The 21,764-nt window shown below is 40.5% G+C and overlaps 1 protein-coding gene across 16 annotated transcripts in view; it reads right to left on the bottom strand.

Moving 5' to 3' along the window:
* LOC148105978 (protein NLRC3-like) overlaps positions 1 to 21,764 on the bottom strand; it is a 663,817-nt gene that overhangs the window by 510,835 nt on the left and 131,218 nt on the right. For 5 of the 16 annotated variants that reach the window (XM_087837922.1, XM_087837930.1, XM_087837931.1 and 2 more), the window contains 3 exons: positions 17,349 to 17,522; positions 14,565 to 14,611; positions 13,896 to 14,416 (listed from right to left, as the gene is read on the bottom strand). The exons of 7 other annotated variants lie outside the window; for them this stretch is intronic. In XM_087837922.1, the coding sequence (XP_087694048.1) occupies positions 13,896 to 14,416; positions 14,565 to 14,611; positions 17,349 to 17,522 (742 nt within the window). Of the gene's footprint in view, positions 1 to 989; positions 1,110 to 1,193; positions 1,303 to 13,895; positions 14,417 to 14,564; positions 14,612 to 17,348; positions 17,523 to 21,764 lie in introns of those variants that run through there. 4 more of the 16 variants (XM_087837925.1, XM_087837924.1, XM_087837915.1 and 1 more) reach the window with 3 other exon arrangements.

The following is a 21,764-nucleotide window of genomic DNA, read 5'->3' on the forward strand; positions in this document are numbered from 1 at the left end:
ATTAAACATTTTCATTAACAGCAGTAATATAGATTATAAATGATTATATATTATTATATGTTAGTGCACACTTACCTTTTAGTATATGTTTGTTACAAAGTTGTATTTACAGCAGAGAAGCTGAGTTAAAGACTGAAGAAAACTATTCAAAGTCTCTTTGAATTGAAGCGTTTAACATTCTTTGTGTTTATTCTGCATTTACTTCATTATATGGTGTAAACGTCTGTTACAGGCTTAAATATAAAGTTGGAAAAATGTAATTGCAGCTATTGATCAAGTAATTGTGATTAATCACGATTAATGACAAAAAATTGTGTCATTAATTAGTCATTTTTTAATCTACTGACAGCACTAGTGTTTACTCTTGTGCCTCCAACTGTTTTACGCCCTTTCAACACCTTCATGGTCAAAAGTGTACACGCACAAAATCTACAATAAAATCCTCATGCAGCAATAGGACAGACACACAATCATTTATCTCTTTGTCTCAAACACACACACACATGTATTCAAAGCCTCGATTTGTTCATATTTCATTTGTTGTGTTTTTATCTTCAGCGTTTTCAGTGTTGGTGCATTTACACCAAAAATGTTTCCATTGATGAATCAGATTGATTTGAATGTGTTTCACACACATCCATACAAATCACTCCCTGGTGGTCACATGACTCTATAACATAACAGGAGTCATGTGACAAGAGTTTCATGCTGTGGCCTAAAATGTCAAAATGGTTGAATGTGGTGGAGTAAAAATGTGAGATATCAACTACTTTTCTTCAATATGAAATGTTTGCAGGGCCTGACAGGAAGTGGACGGACGCTCTGATCACTTCCTGTTTGCTGAAGTGGGTTTTCAGTTGTTTAAAAACCAAAGGCTTGTTTTAAAAGACAGTTTAAATGGGACTGAGGGAATAACGTGTTTGTACTGCAGATTATATCCAACAACATCGAGCAGTTTAATCAAAGAGTTCATGTTACTAACAGCTCACCTCTCTGCAGCAGACACAGGCTGGAGTTTAAAATCAAGGGGGTGATGTTTAGACCAGTCACTCCTTAAGGACACACAGCTGGCTTCAGGTTCATGTTTACGTTTACTTCCTTGTTTCTTCCTGTGAATAATGATGGAGCAGTGATGTGAGTGCTGAGCTGTGACATGGAGAAGAGTCATGGACAGTTAGAGATGGTCATCTCACCTCTGAGCTTTGGTCTGGCTCTCATGTTCCCCACACAGAGTGCTTTTAGAGGGAGGGACTCCCTCCTCTCTGTCCTCACACTGATCCATGCTGCTCAATTCACATCAGCTCACACACACTTTCTACCTTCATCTGCAGAGGAAACACAAATCATTCATGTGCACATCAACTGAAATCCTCCTTTCATCATGTGTGCTGTCCAAATATCAGCTGCTTCTTTCCTGCTTCATCTCAGTGTCAGCTGAATGCAGTCAGACAGCAGTGTGAGGCAGAGGAAGCTGCCATCAGCTGCTCTACTATCAGTCCACTAGATGGAGCCTGAAGCACACACGATGCATTCACTGACACACACTGATTCACTGTGACTGGAAGCTTCAGTCAGTTCAACACGTGTGAACAACATTTTAAACGTTTCAGCTGATCCATGATTCAAAGAGGATCAGCAGAGTTAAAGCTTCACACGAATTATTCCTGTTGAGTTTGCAGAGAACTGCACACACACTGATTTACTGCTAATGAGAAGCTTCTTCCATCCAGTAATTTATCATCCATCAGCTCTGCTGCTGCTCTCAGTCCTGGACTCTGATCACAAACTAAAAGCAGCTTTTTAACTCGTGTCTTTAAGAACTCTTAGCGTTAGCTTAGCGTGAGCATCAGAGCTCTGCAGGTGTCTCGTGTGTAAATATTAATCACAGTGACAGTAAAGGAGGTAAAGGGCTGTGACGTCATCACGTACGCTGCGTCGTCTGTGGGCTCTGAGTGAACTCACAAAGTACAAACTACCGCTGTGTCCCATTTCAGGGTCTGCACGCTTGAAGTAAGCATTTTAAGTGCGGTTACGTCACCGCCACGCGACGACGGCTGTCCCAATTCAAAGTGTACTTGAAATCCATTCTCCAAATGCGCCGTCGATTTCCCCAAATATCAAGCGTGGTCCGGTGCACGCTTCGTGGTCCCATATATCCCACAATTCATAGCGCGGCGGTGGGTGTGGATAATTTTGCCGCAAAATACGGCAGAAGGGAGCGGCCAAGAGTGAACTGTCAAAAGTAAGTACTGAATATGACGTCACTTATTCATGTGCGAATGTTTAATAACGAAGAACATTAAAACATTGCTGTTGGCCACATGTCGGCAAAGTTATGTGACACTAGTGATGTTTGTACTTTCAGCATTAACTTGGTTTTAAAGCCTCTACTTCTAAATATACATATAGTCGACCTTAATCTTACAGAGAATCTGATGATTTTATGGATAATTAAAGTCAGTCATATATCCACAAACACAACAAGCTGAAAGTCAGTGATATAGTTTATATATATATATATATATATATATAATCTGACAAAACTATAATATTGGCCATATTATATTTACATATGATATTTACATTACCATAGTGAGATGACTTTAGTCTCATGAACAACATTAGCTAATTATTGTTTACTAGCTAATCTTAAATGACTGTTCAGTACAGAAATGAAGCCCTTGAATCATGTTTTACAGTCCTGTGGTCTCAGCCTCAGATACTCAACTAATCAAAGTGATGTCATGACAAAAATGATTGACCAACAAAACAATTTTCTCCTTCATTTCTGTCAAACAAAGCTGTATGTAACGTGTCTCGCGGTTAGTATCATGGTTGCTAGGCAACCTGAACAGTGCGACGAAGCATATACCGTCCCATTTCACAAGCCTCTCACTTCCGCACTTCTCGTACTTATAGTACACACCGTATGTAGTACGCGTAGTGCGCGTACTTCAAGCGTGCAGACCCTGAAATGGGACACAGCCTACAAGTACACAAACACGAACGTAGCTCAGAGTGGCGGACACACTCGGCCTCGTTGGTCCAGCTGTGAGTCCGTTACCGTGAACTATGGAGCGGCAGATCTGTGCTGGAACTAAGCTGCACACAGCTGGTGTTAGCCAGGAGTGTCACTACCCGATCCGTACCGGAAACCCGATCGGTACCCCGCATGCGCGAAAGGTGTCTACTTCCGGTCGTAGAGTTTTACGATAGTTATGGGTCAGAGTATCGGTTAAGATGTTAAGAATAATAAGTATATCTTAAAATGTTTGCAATAATGAAGCATTTCAGTACAATGTAGACAAAAACGAAAAATAAAAAGATAGTTACGGATCGGGACTCCCCGATCCTTACTGCGCATGTGCAAAGTCGGACCGTACAAATCGGGTCTACCCGATCCGTACCGCGCATGTGCAGATGTTTTCTTCTTCTTCTGTTCGTTTAATGGCAGTTTACTCCCCAGAGTACGAGGATACCGCCACCTGCTGACCGAGCGAATGAACCCTATTGTAAACTGAATTGGCGTCATTACAAACGTGTGTTAAATTTGATTTAGTGATAGTCGAGTGTGTTTATGCTTGTCTGTGAGGAGAGGATTGACTGGAATAGTGATGATGATGTCCGCTTACACTGTCAATTGTCAGTAAACACTTAATCTGGCTGATGAATCTTCACGAGACACATTGCTAAGTCAATATTATTAAGTCTGTAATTAGGCACCATTCTTCTTATTTTACGGCGCTGTTGTTCAATCGGGGAACGCTCTCTGTTGAGGAGAAAAGCATGAATTTGTTTGTATACGGATTATCCATTGTTTAAATGTCCCGGGCAGTTGAAAAGGAGGCAGAGCTGTTGAGAAATGCTAGGAGCTAACTGGGCGCTAACCGTATCATTCAAATATATTGAGTGTCGCAATGTTGGCAAAGAGAGGAAGTGACGTAAGATTTGCGCATGCGGGGTACCGATCGGGTTTCCGGTACGGATCGGGTAGTGACAAGGAGAACATTACACACTGACTTTAATGGAGAGACCGGAAATACAAACACACACAGTTTGTTGATGAAGAAATCAAACCTGAGCTGAACAAACAGTAAAGTTCCTAAAGACAAACTGTTAAAGGAGGAAACAAAGCAAACTTACAGTTTCTTCACACACCAACAACAAGCTCCACTGCACGAAGTTCAGGAACTTAAAGTAAACTTTGAGCAGGAAGGAAACACCCAAAGAGACGTTTGAGGGCAATCTGGAGCATTGGACGCTGTGTGCTGCGTTCACATGCACCTCGGAAACTCCAAACCTCTGGCAGGCTGTGATTTATTTCTGCTGTTTCTCCTCTTTGAAACACAAACATCCGTCATCACTTTGTTGTTCTTCCTGCAGCGTTTAAATATTTCAACACTGAACTGATGTTTGTTCAAAGCTCATTTCAACCTGTTGAAGTCATGAATGAAAGTTCAGACTGAGAGTGGATCACATGATGTTTAAGGTGTGTCATGTGACATGTTCAGTATTGTCACACATGTCTAGATTGTCCCTGATATCATAGCTGCTCAAACACTGATGATTATATTTGAAGAATTATTACTGATGGCAGCAAAGTTTGAATGGAGCTCTCTGTCTGTGCTGATTTGTCGCCCTCTGGAGGTCAAAGCACAAACTGCATGATGTCACTGTAACCACCACAGTGACAGGAAGTGTTTTTATGACTGAAACACTGAAATGATGCTAACGGCTGTCGTTAGGCTCACTGACAGCAGTGCTGATGTGTTCATGTCAAACACTGGCTCAGGTCAGACTCCTTCATCCTTCTCCAACGTGAGGCTGCCCTCAGACCCACAGGAGCTCTGACCTTTGACCTCCTGACCCTAACCATTTTAGTCTTTTTCCATGTTTAAATGCAAATCCATCCAAACTGTAGCCGAGCAAAAGAAGCTGGAAGTTGTTCTATGAATGATGTTGTTGAAGGAGCTTGGAAAGAAAAGTGTCTGGACTTCTTTAAGTTGCTTGAAGAGGGACTTGGACGTCTTAACGCCCAATCACATCCTGGGACAGTGTGCAAAGTGACCTGATGTGCTGTGATGTGATGTGTAAACTATGGCCCGATGTTAGCTACATCCACATTATTAATGACTTGTATTTTCCGAAGGCGTTGTTGGTGAGGAATTGTGTAATTATAAGAGCACCGAGGCGTATAATTACCTGCACAGCAACAACATTGATAAAGTACTGCTCAACAAACAAGACGACTTTATTTTTCTTAAAGCAGCAGTAGAGCCGAGCGAGAGCGCTAATCAAGCTAAACACTTAGCATGGCTAATGCTAAGAGAAAGTGGAGTAGTGGAGACAGTCGGCTGTTCCTGTATCGCCGGATTAGGGAAATCATGTAGTCATGCTGCTGTTCTGTGGAGGGTATTTCACTTATCTGGATATCACAATGTTTAAATGACTGAAACAGAAACACTGGACTGGTCAGAGGCTGACTGGGGAGTCACGCTACTGCAATCTAGCCAAGTATTACATGGAGCACTGTTTACTGTTTACATGTCAAAGCCACTCGTTAACTTTGTGTGTGCTGTATGCTGCACAATCACAGGTTAAATACACCACTTTATTTGAAGACATCTGTAGCACTGCCTCAGTTCTGGATGTTTCCACAGACTTTGTGCACCTAAAGAAAAGGTCAAAGGTCAGCAGCACATGTAGTTGGGACAATTCTTCATTTACAAACAACAGTCGCACAAACTATACAATTATTTTCCTCCAATTAGGACTTTTCACTTGCAGAAATGGTCCTGTGTGATTTCTAGGCTGTGATATAAAAACAAGTTCCTGATGGCAGCGATTCACTCAGTAAACATGTGTTTCCTTCACCAACCTCACACACAGATCCAATAAGACAAGGAAGTGGGCAGTATAGTACAGTATGTGTTATTTTGTACTGTACTGCCCAAACTAAAGATCTGCTGAAGTGTTGGAAATGATCCAGATGTTTATTTTGGACGATACAGCAGAAGATCAGACATGAAAGTGGAGATAACACAGAAGACCTGCAGCAAAGGGTCAGAGGTCAGACTGGCCCACTGGATTCAACAATGAGTCAATGATCATCAAGTAGTGACTAAAGCAGAGCCCTGACGTTCTGACATTTATCACACAGTTAGAACAAATGTCTGCTGATGACTTCATCTCATGAAACGACTGATAGATGTCAATTCATTGATCAGCTGAGCTGCTGCTGCTGATCTTCATCGTGCACAGAAACATTCAGCTTGTTTCAATCAGTAAATAACTCCCACTACTCTCAGTTTGAACTGTTCCCACTCAAAATGCTGTGAGAACAATGATCATTGTAGAACTTCACAAACATCACGTGTTGTTTTCCACATGTAAGATCAGCAAACATACAGAAACTTCCTGTTGCCACACACGGCCTCTAAAATCTCTTCCACGGTTTCTGTCTGAAGTCCACTCTCTGTGTCGGATCCACAGGAAACAACAAGATCTTATTAACATGGTTTTCAATGTGTCTTCTTACAAAAAGTCCAACCAATGAACAAATGTGTATATTTGTGGAGGCCGAACAAAAGCATGACACATTTCTCTGTTTCTATAAACTGGTGTCAAACACAAATATGAAGAGTTTCATTGACAGACTCCAAAATGCCCCCGCAGTGAATCAAAGGGAAATCCTACAGTGTGGCCAGAGAATCTTAATGGCTCCAACATCAACACATCCACAATGTTGGATCCAGTTCTACCTCACAGAGTTACTAAGACACACCCTCTGCCAGCATTACAACAGCTCCACCTGCTTCACCTGCCTCCTCAGCATCTGTACACCTGAAGAGAAAAGAAAGGCTCCAAAAGCTCAAATCTACAAAGGATTCATGAAGTTTCATCCAACAATAACATGTTTATCTTCCACAGTGTGCTGTTAGACACCACTGTACCTCTGCCATTTCAAAAAGAGCAGCTTGCTAACATTTTGGCTCCAAACACTTTGTGTTTAAGTTCCTAATCTTTGTTTTCTTTGTGAACCCGACAAAATCTGGAGCTTTTTGACTCATAGAAACATCATTTTGTTCTTTAGATGACAGCAGATTGGGACTGAATAATCAATCACTAGCAAACCAATAAAGACAAAAATGCTGATTTTACAGGAACTTTGTTGGAGAAGCTGTAAAGACATGAAACTGGTGGAGATCCCAAACCAGTTGATAGTGCTGGTTATTCCAAATAAAGCTGTTTTCATTTGAGATGAAATGACTTTCTGTTCTGATATATAATAAAGATGTTAGTTGTTTTTGAGCCCCTGTATTAAAAGTAGATCCAGTTTAAAGTCAGCTTGAGTTTGATGTCTTTATGTCAAAGCTGCTCATGATGTTGAGCTGCTGATGGAATAAAAACAGTGAAAAATCTCCTCAATATAAAAGCATGTAGTCCAGACTTAAATGTAGCCTATTGTTAGCTGAGGTCCACACACAGTGTTTGACAGTGTAAACTGTGTGAAAGGGCTGCTGGTGGAGCTCACTAGGATGAGCAGGTGACCATGTGCCACGAGGTGGAGAGCAGCTGGCCTGGGTTTGATTCTGACCACGCCCCCTTTCTCTCTCCCTCTGCTTTGCTGTCACTTATCTTCACTGCTCTGTCCAATAAAGCTGAAAAAGGCCCCAAATCAAAGAAATCTGCCTGCAGCCTCTGAAATGTCTTCTGTTTCCTTCCCGACGGCTTTTTCACCGTCAGCCCATCAGACAGTCCAGCAGCATTTATGATGATGTCATGATGTTGAAGAGACTGCTATGGTTGCCTCCCATGACCCCCAGCCTCATCTACACTGAGATGCAGACATTTGAAAACATTCAGCAGACAACTGAATACAACACAACAGTCTGTGTACAGACACACACTGACCTTTCATATAGTCAAAGGAGTCAATCAAACACAGCTAGTTGAGTCATTTCTTGTGTGAGTCTCAAGTGAATCTAGTATTTGAAAGTCCACTTCCTGTATTTGTTGTTGAAGACTTCTTCAGCTTCTTCACAAGGACATCAGCTGCTTGTTTGGCAGCAGAGGCAGTTAAGAAGCTTCCTGAAAAACACTGAACAGTGAGTTCACTGTGGCATATGACAAATTCAGCTTTCTATGTGCAAATGTGTCTGTGTCAACCTTTCAAATGCTGTTGAATCCAAAACATCAGCGGCTCCTTGGCTGCTCACTTCATGCACTTCTGTCTTTGTGACAGTCCAATGACATCACAGCTGTTTCCACCCCCAGTGTCTCAGGACTGGACACCTTTAAACATGTCGAGGATCAAACAGCCGTCCAGCTAAACATACATGAAACTATCAAAGCTGACAATCATTCCAATAACATCTAATGGTACATATATATAGACACAGCACTACAAGGAAATGGCTCTCAGCATCTGGCTGTGGGAACAAATGAGTCCCTGTTTGTGTTCAGATTGTGTGCATGTTTTAGACGTGTGTCACATGTAGAAACACAACAATCCCACAATGACACAAAGGTTGGTTTGACACAACTGTGCAGCTGTAAGTTGTTTCTAAGGATTCATTGAAGCTCTTCTAACATTCTGGAGACGATCAGTACATGAATCTGTTCAACACGACAACAATTTGACTTCAATGTGAACGTTTGCCATTAAATAACCTTCTTCATCCAGCTGACAGCATCCTTCATCCTATGATATTAACAGTTCCTCCTGTTGATGACAAACCTCTGACATGATCTGCTTGAGGAGCTTTTTCATGTGAAGCTCTCTGAGCTCAGGGCTAAGTTGCTGTGTTTCATCTTTAAGAGCTGCTGCCTCCTCGCCCTCCTTGTTCTTCTTCTCCTAATGACACCATTTCTGCTTCATATCTTTCACTGGGCCTAAAACAGATGAAGAGTAGATCTACTGCTGTTCACTGTTTGTGTCAATATGGAGAAATATGAACAGACAAACACAGCACACACTGTAAAAACTGTGATTTGGGTTAATTAGTATCTAATAGGAAAGTAATACTCAGTAAAAATATGTATGTGTTGTTTTGATTAAATCTAAGCAAAATTAAACATTTTTGAGATGTTCAGTTATTTAAATTTACAGTTTTGTTTGGGGTAAATTAAGCAATAGTTTGTTGAGCAAATTTAACAAAAATGTATGAGTACCGTGAAAAATGAAGAAATCTAATAGATTTAACTAATGAAAGCATTTTCATTTCAATCATTCTACACTTCCGCCTGTAGTCCGTTGTGCCACGTGCAGGACACACACGCTTCAGCAGTGGATGATCTCCATTTTGTCCGAGGTAAGATTATCTTCATTTGTACGAATATACGACACGTTTTAAACAGTAACGTGTAGCAGTTTTGAGTAAAAGTTCTAAACAGTATGATACGTCAAAATTAGATTAATAATGACCACTGTAATGACAGTATCGTATTTTTACACAAAATGGCACGAAGTGGACTGCTAGCATAAGGTCACTTTCCAAGCCTTCAGCTGTGTTACTTCAGAGCTTTGACTAACCACGTTTACCATATTAAAAATATATCAATGATGTATTTCGATGGGCTGTAGCCTCCCTCATTTACTTTTAACATTTTATGAAAAAGTTTCGCACTCAGCAGTGATGTAGTTAAAATCATTTGTGCAGGATTTTGTCAGTCACAGTTTTTCAAAGCTTTTGTCTCCACACAGTTTTTCAGTTGTGGTAATGAAGCTAAAGTGGCTCAGTCCAGCAAAATAACTGGTTTTCATTTTCATGCTGTCGGAGCCCCGTGACTTTAGTGCAGGCACAGCTCACATAGAGGGATGATGCAAGTTTCCAGTTAAACTTGGTGGTGTATCAGTGAGACCCACGCTCAGTCACGATGTTTCTGTAGAACGATCTTCAAGACAAAGGTACACTCAGGAAGTAATATAGTAATACGTGTTTAATCTGACATAAGTCTTTCATCATTTCTATGTTTAACACCCGATGGTGTTTGGATACAGAGATGACCTTGTGTAGATTAAAAGAACATCTTTTCAAATATGGGAAGATATATACAGTATATAAATACACAAATAGTGTTATTTCATGTCATGATCTGTCACCAGATCGGTACAGAAAATAGAGTCTATCCCCTTTTTAATCTAATAAAGAGTTTCATTGTTTTATATGTGAACCTCACCTTTAAAAATGTTAGTATTAATTCAAATTTGTCTTTAACAATTTGTGTGTGTAAAATTGTTACTTTGGAGAGTGCGATTGTTATTAATGTTGTGTTCTTTTCAGTTGTTGGAAGATCCCTCAACTTAAATTCAGCTGATCAGTATGTAGACTATGCATTTTAAATAGGTTGTGATGGATGATTGTATTGAATTAAACTACTAGTTTTGAAATTGAAGCAGCAGAAAATGACCAAGTTGACCCTACGTAATCTAACGTAACTCTGCTCTTTTACATTTTATTCTAGGTTGAACGAGAAGGAGCTCCATGTAATCACTGATGACCAAATGGAGAAGTTGGTTCTTCCATGAGGATCCCACCAACAGTAGAGGAGCTGCAAAGTGTTGTGAAGGATACCTTTGGGATTTCAAACGACTTCAGTCTTCAGCATTTTAAACCAAAATTTCAGGACTACTGTGAAGGTTGTTGGCATCACCCTGGTCATCCTGCCAGTTTTCGGCAGCCCCTCTGATCAACTGTCAACTGACTATGACTCATCATCCAATCCAGTTGTGTCCAATGCAGACTCTGCTGCAACCACATCTTCTCAGGACACCATTATTCTGAAAAGGCAGAAGTTCACAGAACGTTGTGAGCCGAAGCTGTTCCCCACATAAGTCTGCATATGAAACTGAAATGTACCTGGAAAGAGCCACCGAGGAGTATAAAAAGAGTGGAAATCTTCTGCCCACCTCCAAAGTAAAGACTGACATTCTCGAGAAGTTGGCTGAAACTGTATTTTCAATTATGGCCTATTCTTCCTATTATTTTGGGGCGAGCACTAGTGAAGAATTTCAGTGCATACAATCTAAATTAATCAGAAAAATGTTATATTATAAATTTTGTATATGTTTTATATTCCACAATAAAAACAATTACTGTTTGAATGTTGTCTTTGTGAAATTGATTCATTTTACTCAGAAAAGAAGTTAATTTGATTTTCTCTTACTATTCAGTCATTAATTATAAAGTTTAATTGGAAAATTAGTGAATCCAATTTGAGTTTTAGTTAAAAACAAAAAGTTTTCATTTTTTTGTAATGGATATTTTAGTCATTTTTTACTAAACCTTTGCCAGATCGTTAGTAAATTCAAAGAATTTTTCTCAGAGATTCATTTCAAATGAACTAATTTTTTGTTACAATTAGGCAATTTTAACCTTCAATTTGAGATTTTGTCTCTAAATTCAACACATATTTACAAGACAATGTTAATAATATATATTATTGTTTTTTGTTGAAATTTAATTAACATTTTATCTAAATTTTACATAAATCATTTGAAATTAAAATCTACTTATGTAAATTAAGTGTCACGTTGTAGTTTAAGTAACCTCAAATCACAGTTTTTACAGCACATACGGAGAAATGTAGACAGGATGTGCAGCCAGTGCAGTAAATGGTCTAAATATCAGCTCTTTAGAAAATGATCCTGATGAACATGAAACTAACATCCAATGAGAAACACAGCTTCCTTGTTTCATGTCCAATAACAATAAATGAAGAGCTAATAAAGAGCTATTCTATTGTAAAATGCTGAGATGATTATTAGACAGAACCCAGCGGCTCACCAAAAGCCTGCATTGAAAATCTATATGAAAGTAATCTATGCTCATATATGGCAAAATTGCAGGGGGGGGGAGCGCGGTATGAAAAGAGACGAAAACAAAAGAAAAACGCTAGGGGCGCCTACACAAACGCAAAGCAGGAGATGAAGCATCGCTGAATATTTTTCCAAACCTAATGATGGATACATTTGACACGTTTCACATATTATAGACCAACAAGTTATAGTTATATAGGTTATAGTATGTTATATATAAACGTAGCTGAAGCAGTTTAATTTGTAGCTTCATGCTGCACTTCATATGTTTGTCCACCAGATGGCAGCACAGAGGCCTGTGTTGGAAAGCTTTGGGTAATGAAGCGTTTTCAATCCAAGCTTCAGAAAGCTTCATGTGGTCATTGTTGGGTTCAATATTGAGGAGGGTTAGAGGAGGTAATCAACTTTCAAAACAACAACACTGATCCGGCCAGGTGGAGTCAAACGATGATTTAATGCACGCATGGGGGGACCACCGCCGGATGCAGACAGCGCCGATCCCCGACTTACAGAGCATAAGCAGATGCTTTATATACCATCAGGGCTTAAATTTAATACGCCCCTTCAACGTCAATCAGATACAGGTCATACATAGGTTTCAAAATCACAATGACTTTTAACACAGTTTAAAATAACATTGTCTCCGTCTCCACAGCAGATGCTTCCTGTCAGCCTTCTGACTTTCACTTCTCGTCTGGAACACCAGACCCACACCCTGCAAGAAACTGTTCCTCTTTTTGCAGAGACAATTTTGCAGTTGCAAGCAAACATGACTAACCTCTCACCTATAAATGAGTCTATCTACTGTGTGTGTGTGTGTGTGTGTGCGTGCGTGCGTGCGTGCGTGCGTGTGTGTGTGTGTCTCGACCTCACACGAACTTTGTCTTATGAGAAGAGAGGCCAATTCTCATGTGCATAATAACCTAACTGAAACTATATCTGTAATATGTTGAATAAATGTTTTAATCAAATGAGTGCCCCTACTTCAAAGCTTAATAAAAAGATATAAATGACTAAAAGATAACAATGAATAACCTGGTTATTCAAATAGCATCCTCCCAACAGCTCCTCAAAGTACCTTTCACAAGCATGCTCTGCAAAAGCCTGCACTTCCTGTCTGCTTTGGCAGAAAGTACTCAGAGTTAGGCCTTTCAGAATCAGCACATACACATTTAAGGTTATTGATTTAACTCAACAGTTTAACGTGGTTTCTGATGTTTCTCTGGGTCAGCAGCTTCTCCATCAGAGGTTCACATGGAGCTGATCCAGTATCTCCAGTAACTGTGTTCTGTGCCTCACTGGTTCATCCTTCTGTCTGTGTGACGTCAGTCAGATGTTGAAGTTAAACTCTGTAATCTTCACTGTGTCACAGAGTTCAGTGAATCCCGTTATTCACAGTATCAATCAGATCATCAGAGAACAGCTGATCAGCAATCAGTGGTGCCAACAGCACCTCCTGTGGTGAGAGGATGCAATAATGCAATGTAGCATTTTTACACTCAACACTTCCAGTCATGGAAACTGTCTGTTGGATCTGTTTGACGTTGCTTTCTTGTGTTGCTTTCTTGGTTAGAGTTCCTCACAAATGTCCAGATTATTCTTCTAATGAGGCGTCGACCATGTTTTCAGTTCTTTGGAAGAAAACATCGCCCTTTGCCATCCTTACTTTTCTTTGACTTCTTCAAATGCAGCTGAACTCCAGCTGGTATTTTATTGGACTTTGCAGCTGTTTCTGGTCATCAGTTCATTCCTGCAAACCTCTGAACCTGAACAACAATGATGCTGCATTGCTGGCTGATCCCAAAAGGTTGATTCTGTTCATCTGGACGTTTTCAGAAACGTTTGCTCACTGATCAGGTGACGTCTTCAGTCTCAGCTGACTGCAGCTTTACAACCTTACAAACAGCACATTTGCACAATGACTGAAACCAGCAGCAGCAGCACCTGATATATACGATACTAATATAATACATATACATATATAATCCATACTAAGAGACAGACATGTACAGACTGAACTATCGGTTCAACAGTCAGAGTGTTTCTGTAACAGGAGACACTCTTTACACCCCACTCAGCACAGGGACACTGAGGAACCAGACCAGACTGCAAACCCAGGATAAAGAGTTTGAGTGAATGTGGTGTTGAAGGTGTGGAGGTGGATCAGAGTGTCAGAGGAGACTCTGTAGAAGGACAGAGTGCCAGCAGGACAGTCCACATACACTGCTGTTCTGTTAGAGACAGAGGAGGAGGAGATGGATGTTACTCTGTTATTCTGCCTGACAGACTGAGGACCACGATCAGAGCAGATCAGACTCCAGGACTGATCATTGTATCCAAACCCACAGTCAAATCTGTCTCCTTTCCTTCTGATGCTTCTGTAACTCACTGATATATAAACGTCTCCTCTCCACTCGACCTCCCAGTAGCAGCGACCAGTCAGACCATTTCTACACAGCAGCTGATAAAAATCAAATCTGTCTGGATGATCAGGATATGACTGAACCTCCTCCACATGTGTCACCTTCCTGTTGTTGTCAGACAGTTGGAGCCTTTTGTTCACTGTGTTTGTGTCGATTGTGAGTTGACAGGAATCTGATGGAGAGAACAAACACAATCCAGCTGCAGTTATTGATCCATCATCTGTTCATTGATTGACACTTTGATGATGACTCCTGACATGATGAAGATGGTTGAATGTGTGCTGCTTTGTTTTCATGAATCCCATTAAAAACACACTTACACTTCCTCAGACCTGGTGTCAACCATCGGACTCCAGCAGGCTCCACCCTGAAAGGAGGAGGGGGGTCAGAGCAGCACAGTCCGCATGCACACATGGACATTACATGGCTCTCATACACACACTGTTACACACTGAGCTCAAAGCTCGGCTCCACTGTTTTATTCAAAGAAATCTACATTTATTTATCAGCACATTTAAAAACAGCTTGAGCCAAAGTGCTGCACAGAGTAGAGATAAAATAGGAAACATACACAGTAATTACTATAAAGACTCGTCAGAATTGAAAGCTACAGAGTACAAATGTGTTTCCAACCGGGTTTTAAAAATGTCGAGTGTTGGTGACGACCTGATGTGAAGGGCGACTGTTCCAGAGTTTGGCTGCAGCGATCAATAAAGCTCACCTCTGTTTTTACGTCTAGTTCTGGTCAGAAGCTACTTATCTGCAGACCTGAGGGCTCGACTTGGATCATTTTGTTAAAGAGAGATAAGATGGAGCCAATCCATTCAGAGATTTAAAGACAAACAACCAGATCTGGAAGTGGATTCTACGACGTACTGGTAACCAGTGGAAAAAGCTGGTGATGGGTCGTCTATTACAGACCCACCGCTGGAACCAGACAATTCATGAGGGAGAGAACTGTGACAGCGCCGTTCCATCACTTGACCTCAGTCGCTCTCGTCTGCTCCCTCGTAACACTGCTCTTTATTGAGGTTACATGAATATGCATAAGTTCATTAACATATGACGTCTTACACAGGTATGAACAAAGAGTACCAGTCTGTGCATGGTGTAGGTATGTGTGTGTGTGTGTGTTCCAGATGTGACCCTGTGAAGACTCCCCAAAGCTGGTGCTAAGAGTCCAGTGGTCCCCCTAACAAAGGGCTCTTATACTTAACAAGACACAGAGTATGTGTCCTCCTACACCGTAAATCAGTAAGAGAAGGTACGACCTCTTTCATGACCTTAAGGTGTGTGTGCATGCCAGAGCACTCTGGAAGGCACACATAGTCTTCCCAGACTACTAAGGATCGAACCTCTATCATTATGCAATCGATTATAAAACTCATATATGCGTAAATATTTCTAAGCAAACCTTACAGCTGGTTTTAAAAGCAGAATTTATTTGTTTCTCAAATGAGAAAGAGCTATCGAGAAACACTCCTAAATCTTTAGCAAACAGAGTTCTTAACTTTTCCAGTGGGCCAAGGTCAACATTATTAAATAATGCTAGCTCTTTTCCCTTGCATTATAACAATGTGAGGAGTTAATGCTAAGAATACTGCCATTAGCGGCTAATTCTAATTAGGGGTGAATAATTATTACCAGCTAATGCTAATATCGTTTTCTCTTCCCTCTTTTCCCTTTTAACAATGTGAACAGCTAGTGCTAGGAAGGCTGATGCTAGCAGCTAATGCTAATTTGACGTGAATTAGCATTATATTAATTAGGAGTTAATGCTATGTAGACTGCCATTAGTGGCAATTGCTAATTTTAGGTGAATACCATATTTTCTTGCTTTATAACAATGTGACCAGCTAATGCTAAGTAGGTTATCGTTATTAGCTAATACTAATTTGAGGTGAATTAGCATTATCCGTTAATGCCAACAATATTTTTTCTTACTTTTTAACAATATGAGTAGGTAATGTGAACACTATTTTTCATTCAATTTTAACTTTTCCCCTGCGATGCGAAGAGTTAATGCTAAATTGGACGCCATTAGTGGCTAATTCTAATTTTAGATGAAAAAGCATTAGCAGCTAATGCTCATATTGTTTTCCTTTGCTTTGTAAGAATGACAGCAGCTAATGATACGAAGTCTACCATTATTAACTATTGCTAATTTGATGTGAATTAGCATTATCCGATAATGGTAACCCTTTTCCCCTGCATTATAACGATGTCAGGAGTTAATGCTAAGTAGGCTGCTTTTAGTGGCTTATTCTAATTAAGGCTGAATAATTATTAGCAGCTAATGCTAATACCGTTTTCTCTTTCTTTATAACAATATGAGCAGCTAATGCTAATTTGATGTGTATTAGCATTATATTATTAAGGAGTTAATGCTAAGTAGGCTACCATTAGCACCTAAAGCTAATTTGACGTGAATAAGCATTAGTAGCTAACGCTAATAGTCTTTTCTCTTGTGTTATAATGATGTGACGTTAATGCTAAATAGGCTGCCATGAGTGACTCTTTTGCCTTGCATTATAACGATGTGAAGGGTTTATGCTAAGTAACCTGCTATTAGCAGCTAATGCTCATACTGTTTTCCCTTGCTTTATACAACTTGAGCAGCTATTGCTAAGTAGGCCACTTTGCTCTGCTAAGGATTTGTGTGACCATGATGGAAACTCTGATAAGCTAATGCTGCTAAGCTAATGCTGTTTATGGGCCCTGGTAGAATCAATATTTCATTCTCATTCTGTTGTTTGAGAACAATAACAGAAAAATGTGCACTTAAGAACTAATTTATTGTGAATTCAGCTGTGAATTTAAAGTTTGTCATTACTTCCATTTCCAAATGTTAGCTGACACTTTATTAGGTACACTGGCATCTATCTCAGGTACACCTGTGACCTAGATGTTCCTGCAAACAGACTCCTTAGAGACCCCTTACATAAATATCCATGTACTATCCAGCTAGACTAGTGTGTCTGTCCCTGAAAATATTCCTGCATGTGTGATTGTTTAAGTGTCAACTGCAGGAAACAAACAGGAAGTGAGTGAAAAAGACAGGAAATGTTTCCAGCTCTTCCTCCTCTATCAGACATTCTTCATACCTGAGAGTGTCCAGTCTCCAGCCTGGATCCTTCAGTCCAGCCGACAGCAGCTTAATTCCTGAGTCACCTGGATGATTGTAGCTCAGGTCCAGCTCTCTCAGATGGGAGGGGTTGGAGCTCAGAGCTGAGGCCAGTGAAGTACAGCCTTCCTCTGTGATCAGACAGCCTGACAGACTGCAGACACACAAAACAATCTGTCAACAACCGTTTTCTCTTTGTCACAATAACATCTATCCATTTACATCCATTCAATATAACTTTATTTATAAGTGACAATACCCAACAGACAACAACAGTCATCTGAAGCTGTTTAACAGTGTAAGGTAACAGCCTCCAATATTAGAGAGAAAGCCCTAAACATCAGACAATTCACTGTGAGCGGCACTTGGTGATGGTGGGAAGAAGAACTCCCTTTGACACAAAGATCCTCCCAGTTAAAACAGGCTCCAGGAGGAGCATCTACCATGACTGGTTGCAGGGTGAGGGGAAAGAGAAGAGATGAGCTCAGAGAGACAAGAACAAACACAAACTAAGGAGAGAGAAGACAAAAGTTAAGGACATGCAGTAGTGACATATAAAAGCATCAGAAGTGAAAAGAGGGGAGAAGAAAGCAGAGCATCATGGGAAGTCCACCAACAGCCTGAGCCTATAGCAGCATAACTAAGGGATGGTTCAGGGTCACCTGATCAAGCTCGAACTTTAAGCTTTATCAAAAAGGAAAGTTTGAATCTGATCTTCAAAGTAGAGAGGCTGTCTGTCTCCTGAACTCAAACTGGGAGCTGCTTCCACACCCAGTCCAACACAGCCAGGCTTTCTTTGCTGCTTTGACAAAACCTCAAATCCCAGTCAGAGATGATGAGCATGATCACAGTGATGATGTGTGATCTCTGTTAACCCAGGCTTTCTGCTTCAGGATCTGTGCACGCTCACAGAACAAGGAGACCTTTAAACATCATTTCACTAAATATATGGACTGAACTCAGCCGACAGATGAACTGGTGCCAGAGATCATAAAGAACATCAAACAGTCAAATTCAACACTTTTAATGGAAATATGAGATTAATGCTGCAGACAATCATGAACCTGCTGAATTCATGAACATTGTAAGGAAGAGGACTCCCTTACTACATTTATTTATATTATATTATCTGTATAGCACTTTAGAGCACACCTTTCACTTTATTAAAAGCACCTTATCAAGCACTTTATTTAGCATTGCACTTTAAGCATGGGTTTGCACAGTAAAACATTTGCACACAAGAAGTTTAAATATTTATTGACTATTTATTGGGAATTTTAAAATCAGTTGGTAGCCTTATTTCAGATCCTGCACAGCTGCTCCTCATCAAGGAATGTGGTGGTTGTCTGTCAGGAGAAAAGAATGGTGATTGAAATTGTGATTAAGGTTTACTAGAAAGGAAAACTAATGCAAACGTGTGTGTGAAATCTAGGGATAAAAGTGGTGCGAATAAGTGTAAGATAATGATTACTCACCTTTCTTGCCTGTGTCCTCTTCAAGGTGTTTGGGCAAATGTTTCCCTGGGGGTCCAGACATCATTTAAAGGTTCCGGGAGAGACCATTGGTAAAGAGAGTGTGGTGAATCTTTTTGTGCTTGGTTTTCTGGGTTTTTATAATATTGGGTTTGGTGTAACATTAGAGTGTGAAATATTTATTAATATCTAAATGTGAAATGTATTTATGTATTTATTTATTCTTATTGATATATTGTATACTGTGGTGGAAGGTTGGGATTTAATAACTTACCTGAGAGTGGAATAATGGTTAAGTCTGTGACAGCTGAACATATTTAAGGCTGCCAGTTGTATTTAGAGTGTGGATTTTTGTGCTGTGAAGAAGCACGACAAGTTAATTGTTGTAAGGAGAGCTGTATAGAAAATAAATACTTTGTTCCACTACACTTGCCTTGGTCCATCTCACTGTGTTTCCAGCTGCTAAGGGCCGCCCTGTTACAAACATCAAGAATGCAGCGAGTGGTAAAATAAAGATTTGACCTCAGTGTGCTCAGTGTTACTGTCTATTCCTAACATATTCCTAACATGCTAGCTGCACTTTAGAGCTCTAAAACTGGAACTGACACATATTTAAACTCTACATGTTAATCAGTACATTCAGTTCTGACACTCGCCCACAGTCCAACAAAGGAAACATGGAGATCACATCAGTTTGTCACCAAAGTCTAATTATTAGGACAACTTAACCTGTTATTATCTTGTTAACTCATTAATTGATTAACGTCAGCAATAATTGTAATCACAGTTTTCAAAATCATGATTATTGTGAAAGTGCTCACTGGCTCTGAATATAAAAGCCATGGGTCACAGGAGGGATGTTGATCAGTGCTGGCTTGAAATGGGCGTCATTATGCGTCTCAGCCAATGAGAGCATTGAGGGTGGGCCTAATACTACTGCAGCGCTCACATGACCCAGGACAGAAAGAAAGGGGCGGGGACAGAAACATGGAGTCAGGTACAGATCTTTGACATGTTCATTTTAAACTGTTCCAGGAGGCAGTGTTGATACAACTAAAGTTATCTGGAAGCAAAGTTGAGTTTTTTATCACCGGAGTACTTCAAGTCTGAAGTATCACTTAAATGCATTACACGCTGTTGATGGCAGCAAACAAACCACCCAAACAAACAGAGGTGGGAGGCTTGGGCAGACTACGTAGATTCAGCTGGTGGGAGGAGTCTAGATAAACCAAAGAAAGACAAGCTAACAAACGCCACAGTGAGGTGAGTAGCTACAAACTGCAGGCTGATTAGTGTTGTTGAAGAAGTCGGTCTGAGGAACGTTCTTAGGATCAACAAATGACGGCATGTATGAGCCTCAAGACGCACCATCACAAGAAGAACACATGAGCTGTAGAAAAAGGAGAGACTACGAAAGCCACGTTGTTACAATATGAACCAGCTGTTGGTCTCTCTGGAGACTACTGGACGTGGCTGTGTAACCATGGTTACCTGGGAGTTACAGAAAAGTGCAGAACATGTGATTCATGTTGCACAGCAGTGGGACATTTGAAATAAAGTCAGCACACTCAGTAGAGATAGTGCATCAAATATGATAATGCTGCCAGACGTCTGCCTTTTAACACGTCCCTGCATCGCGCACAACACCAAGGTTGCCATGGCAATCACAGCTAACAGGGACAAAGTGCACAGCTGGAAGCCTGCAGGTATATTTAACATGATGTATTTCTCAGTGTCCTGTCTGTGTGTGAGAGACAAACAGCCTCTGTATGTGTGTGTAAATACAGCATGAATATGTAGAGGACATGTTTGTGTATATAAGTAAATGAATGCTCTGCGTCATTTGAATCTTTGATTCTTGTTTCTGTTGCAGGTCTGTGACTGAACTTCTGGGAGGAGAAACGTTGGTTTCATGCTCTGTGTTTCTTTGTTTTGTCATCTCTCTCAGGTGATGGAGAGCACAGATGATGACCCCACCTACGTGGTCAAATTCAAGTCTACATTCAGAACAGACCTGGAGACACGAAAGCAAAATGCCAACATTGTATATGTGAAAACTGCTGCTGCACTGGAGCCAGAGTCAAGGAGCTCAAGTGTTTACCCAGATCTTACTGAACTTACTGAAGGAACAGAGGGTTGTTGGAGGGAAACCTGTGGAAGCAACAACATCCGAGCCACCAGAGAAAAAGTTGGCCCTATTGGTGCTTCCTCAGAGTGTGATTGTGAACAGGAGGAAGACTCAGCTGAGAACAGTGTGGTGGATAAAGAGCAGAGCCCACCATCAGTACAGAGGCCTGTCCATTAGAGTGCTGCTCCAAACATGCAGCACATGTACTTGGCCACAGCTGCAACATCTGTACCTGTGAAAGCTTGTTCTCTGTTGCTGCTCATATTGTACAGAAGAAGAGAGTTTCTTTATCATCAGAAAATGTCAATGAGCTTGTGTGTCTTAGCAGCTGGCTCGGTGCAGAGGAGGAAGAAAATGTCAAGTCAGAGGAAGATAAATGCAGTTCATGTTGTCAACTCAACCTGGACTATTGAAAGAGTTTTTCTTTGTCTTGCTTCTGACTGAGATTCTCCAAAGGAAATCCAGCACAAACACACACTTCACACACTCAAAGTCCTGCACAGTAAAAGAGCTGATGAGTGTTTGTGCTGCTCCCTGATAACAGAACAATAGTTCTGCTGGTTCCTGTTCTGAAAACACACATTTTTAAATGTTCACTTGCTGTTGATCAAAGGTATGTTGGTGTCTCTGGACGCTGAGGGGAACTTTGTAAAAAAAAAAACTAGATCAAATGTTAACGTCCTGGCAGAGGCAAAGAACTTTGATTTGATATTTGATTATATTCATGTTTCAGCTCAGACTGACAGAAATATTTGAGCTGCTGCTGTGTTAAAGGGAACACTGCTGTTAGAAAGCA

This window comes from Neolamprologus brichardi, chromosome 3 (genome assembly GCF_056152115.1).
Source record: "Neolamprologus brichardi isolate AB-2024 chromosome 3, ASM5615211v1, whole genome shotgun sequence".
Taxonomy (NCBI): Eukaryota; Metazoa; Chordata; class Actinopteri; order Cichliformes; family Cichlidae; genus Neolamprologus; species Neolamprologus brichardi.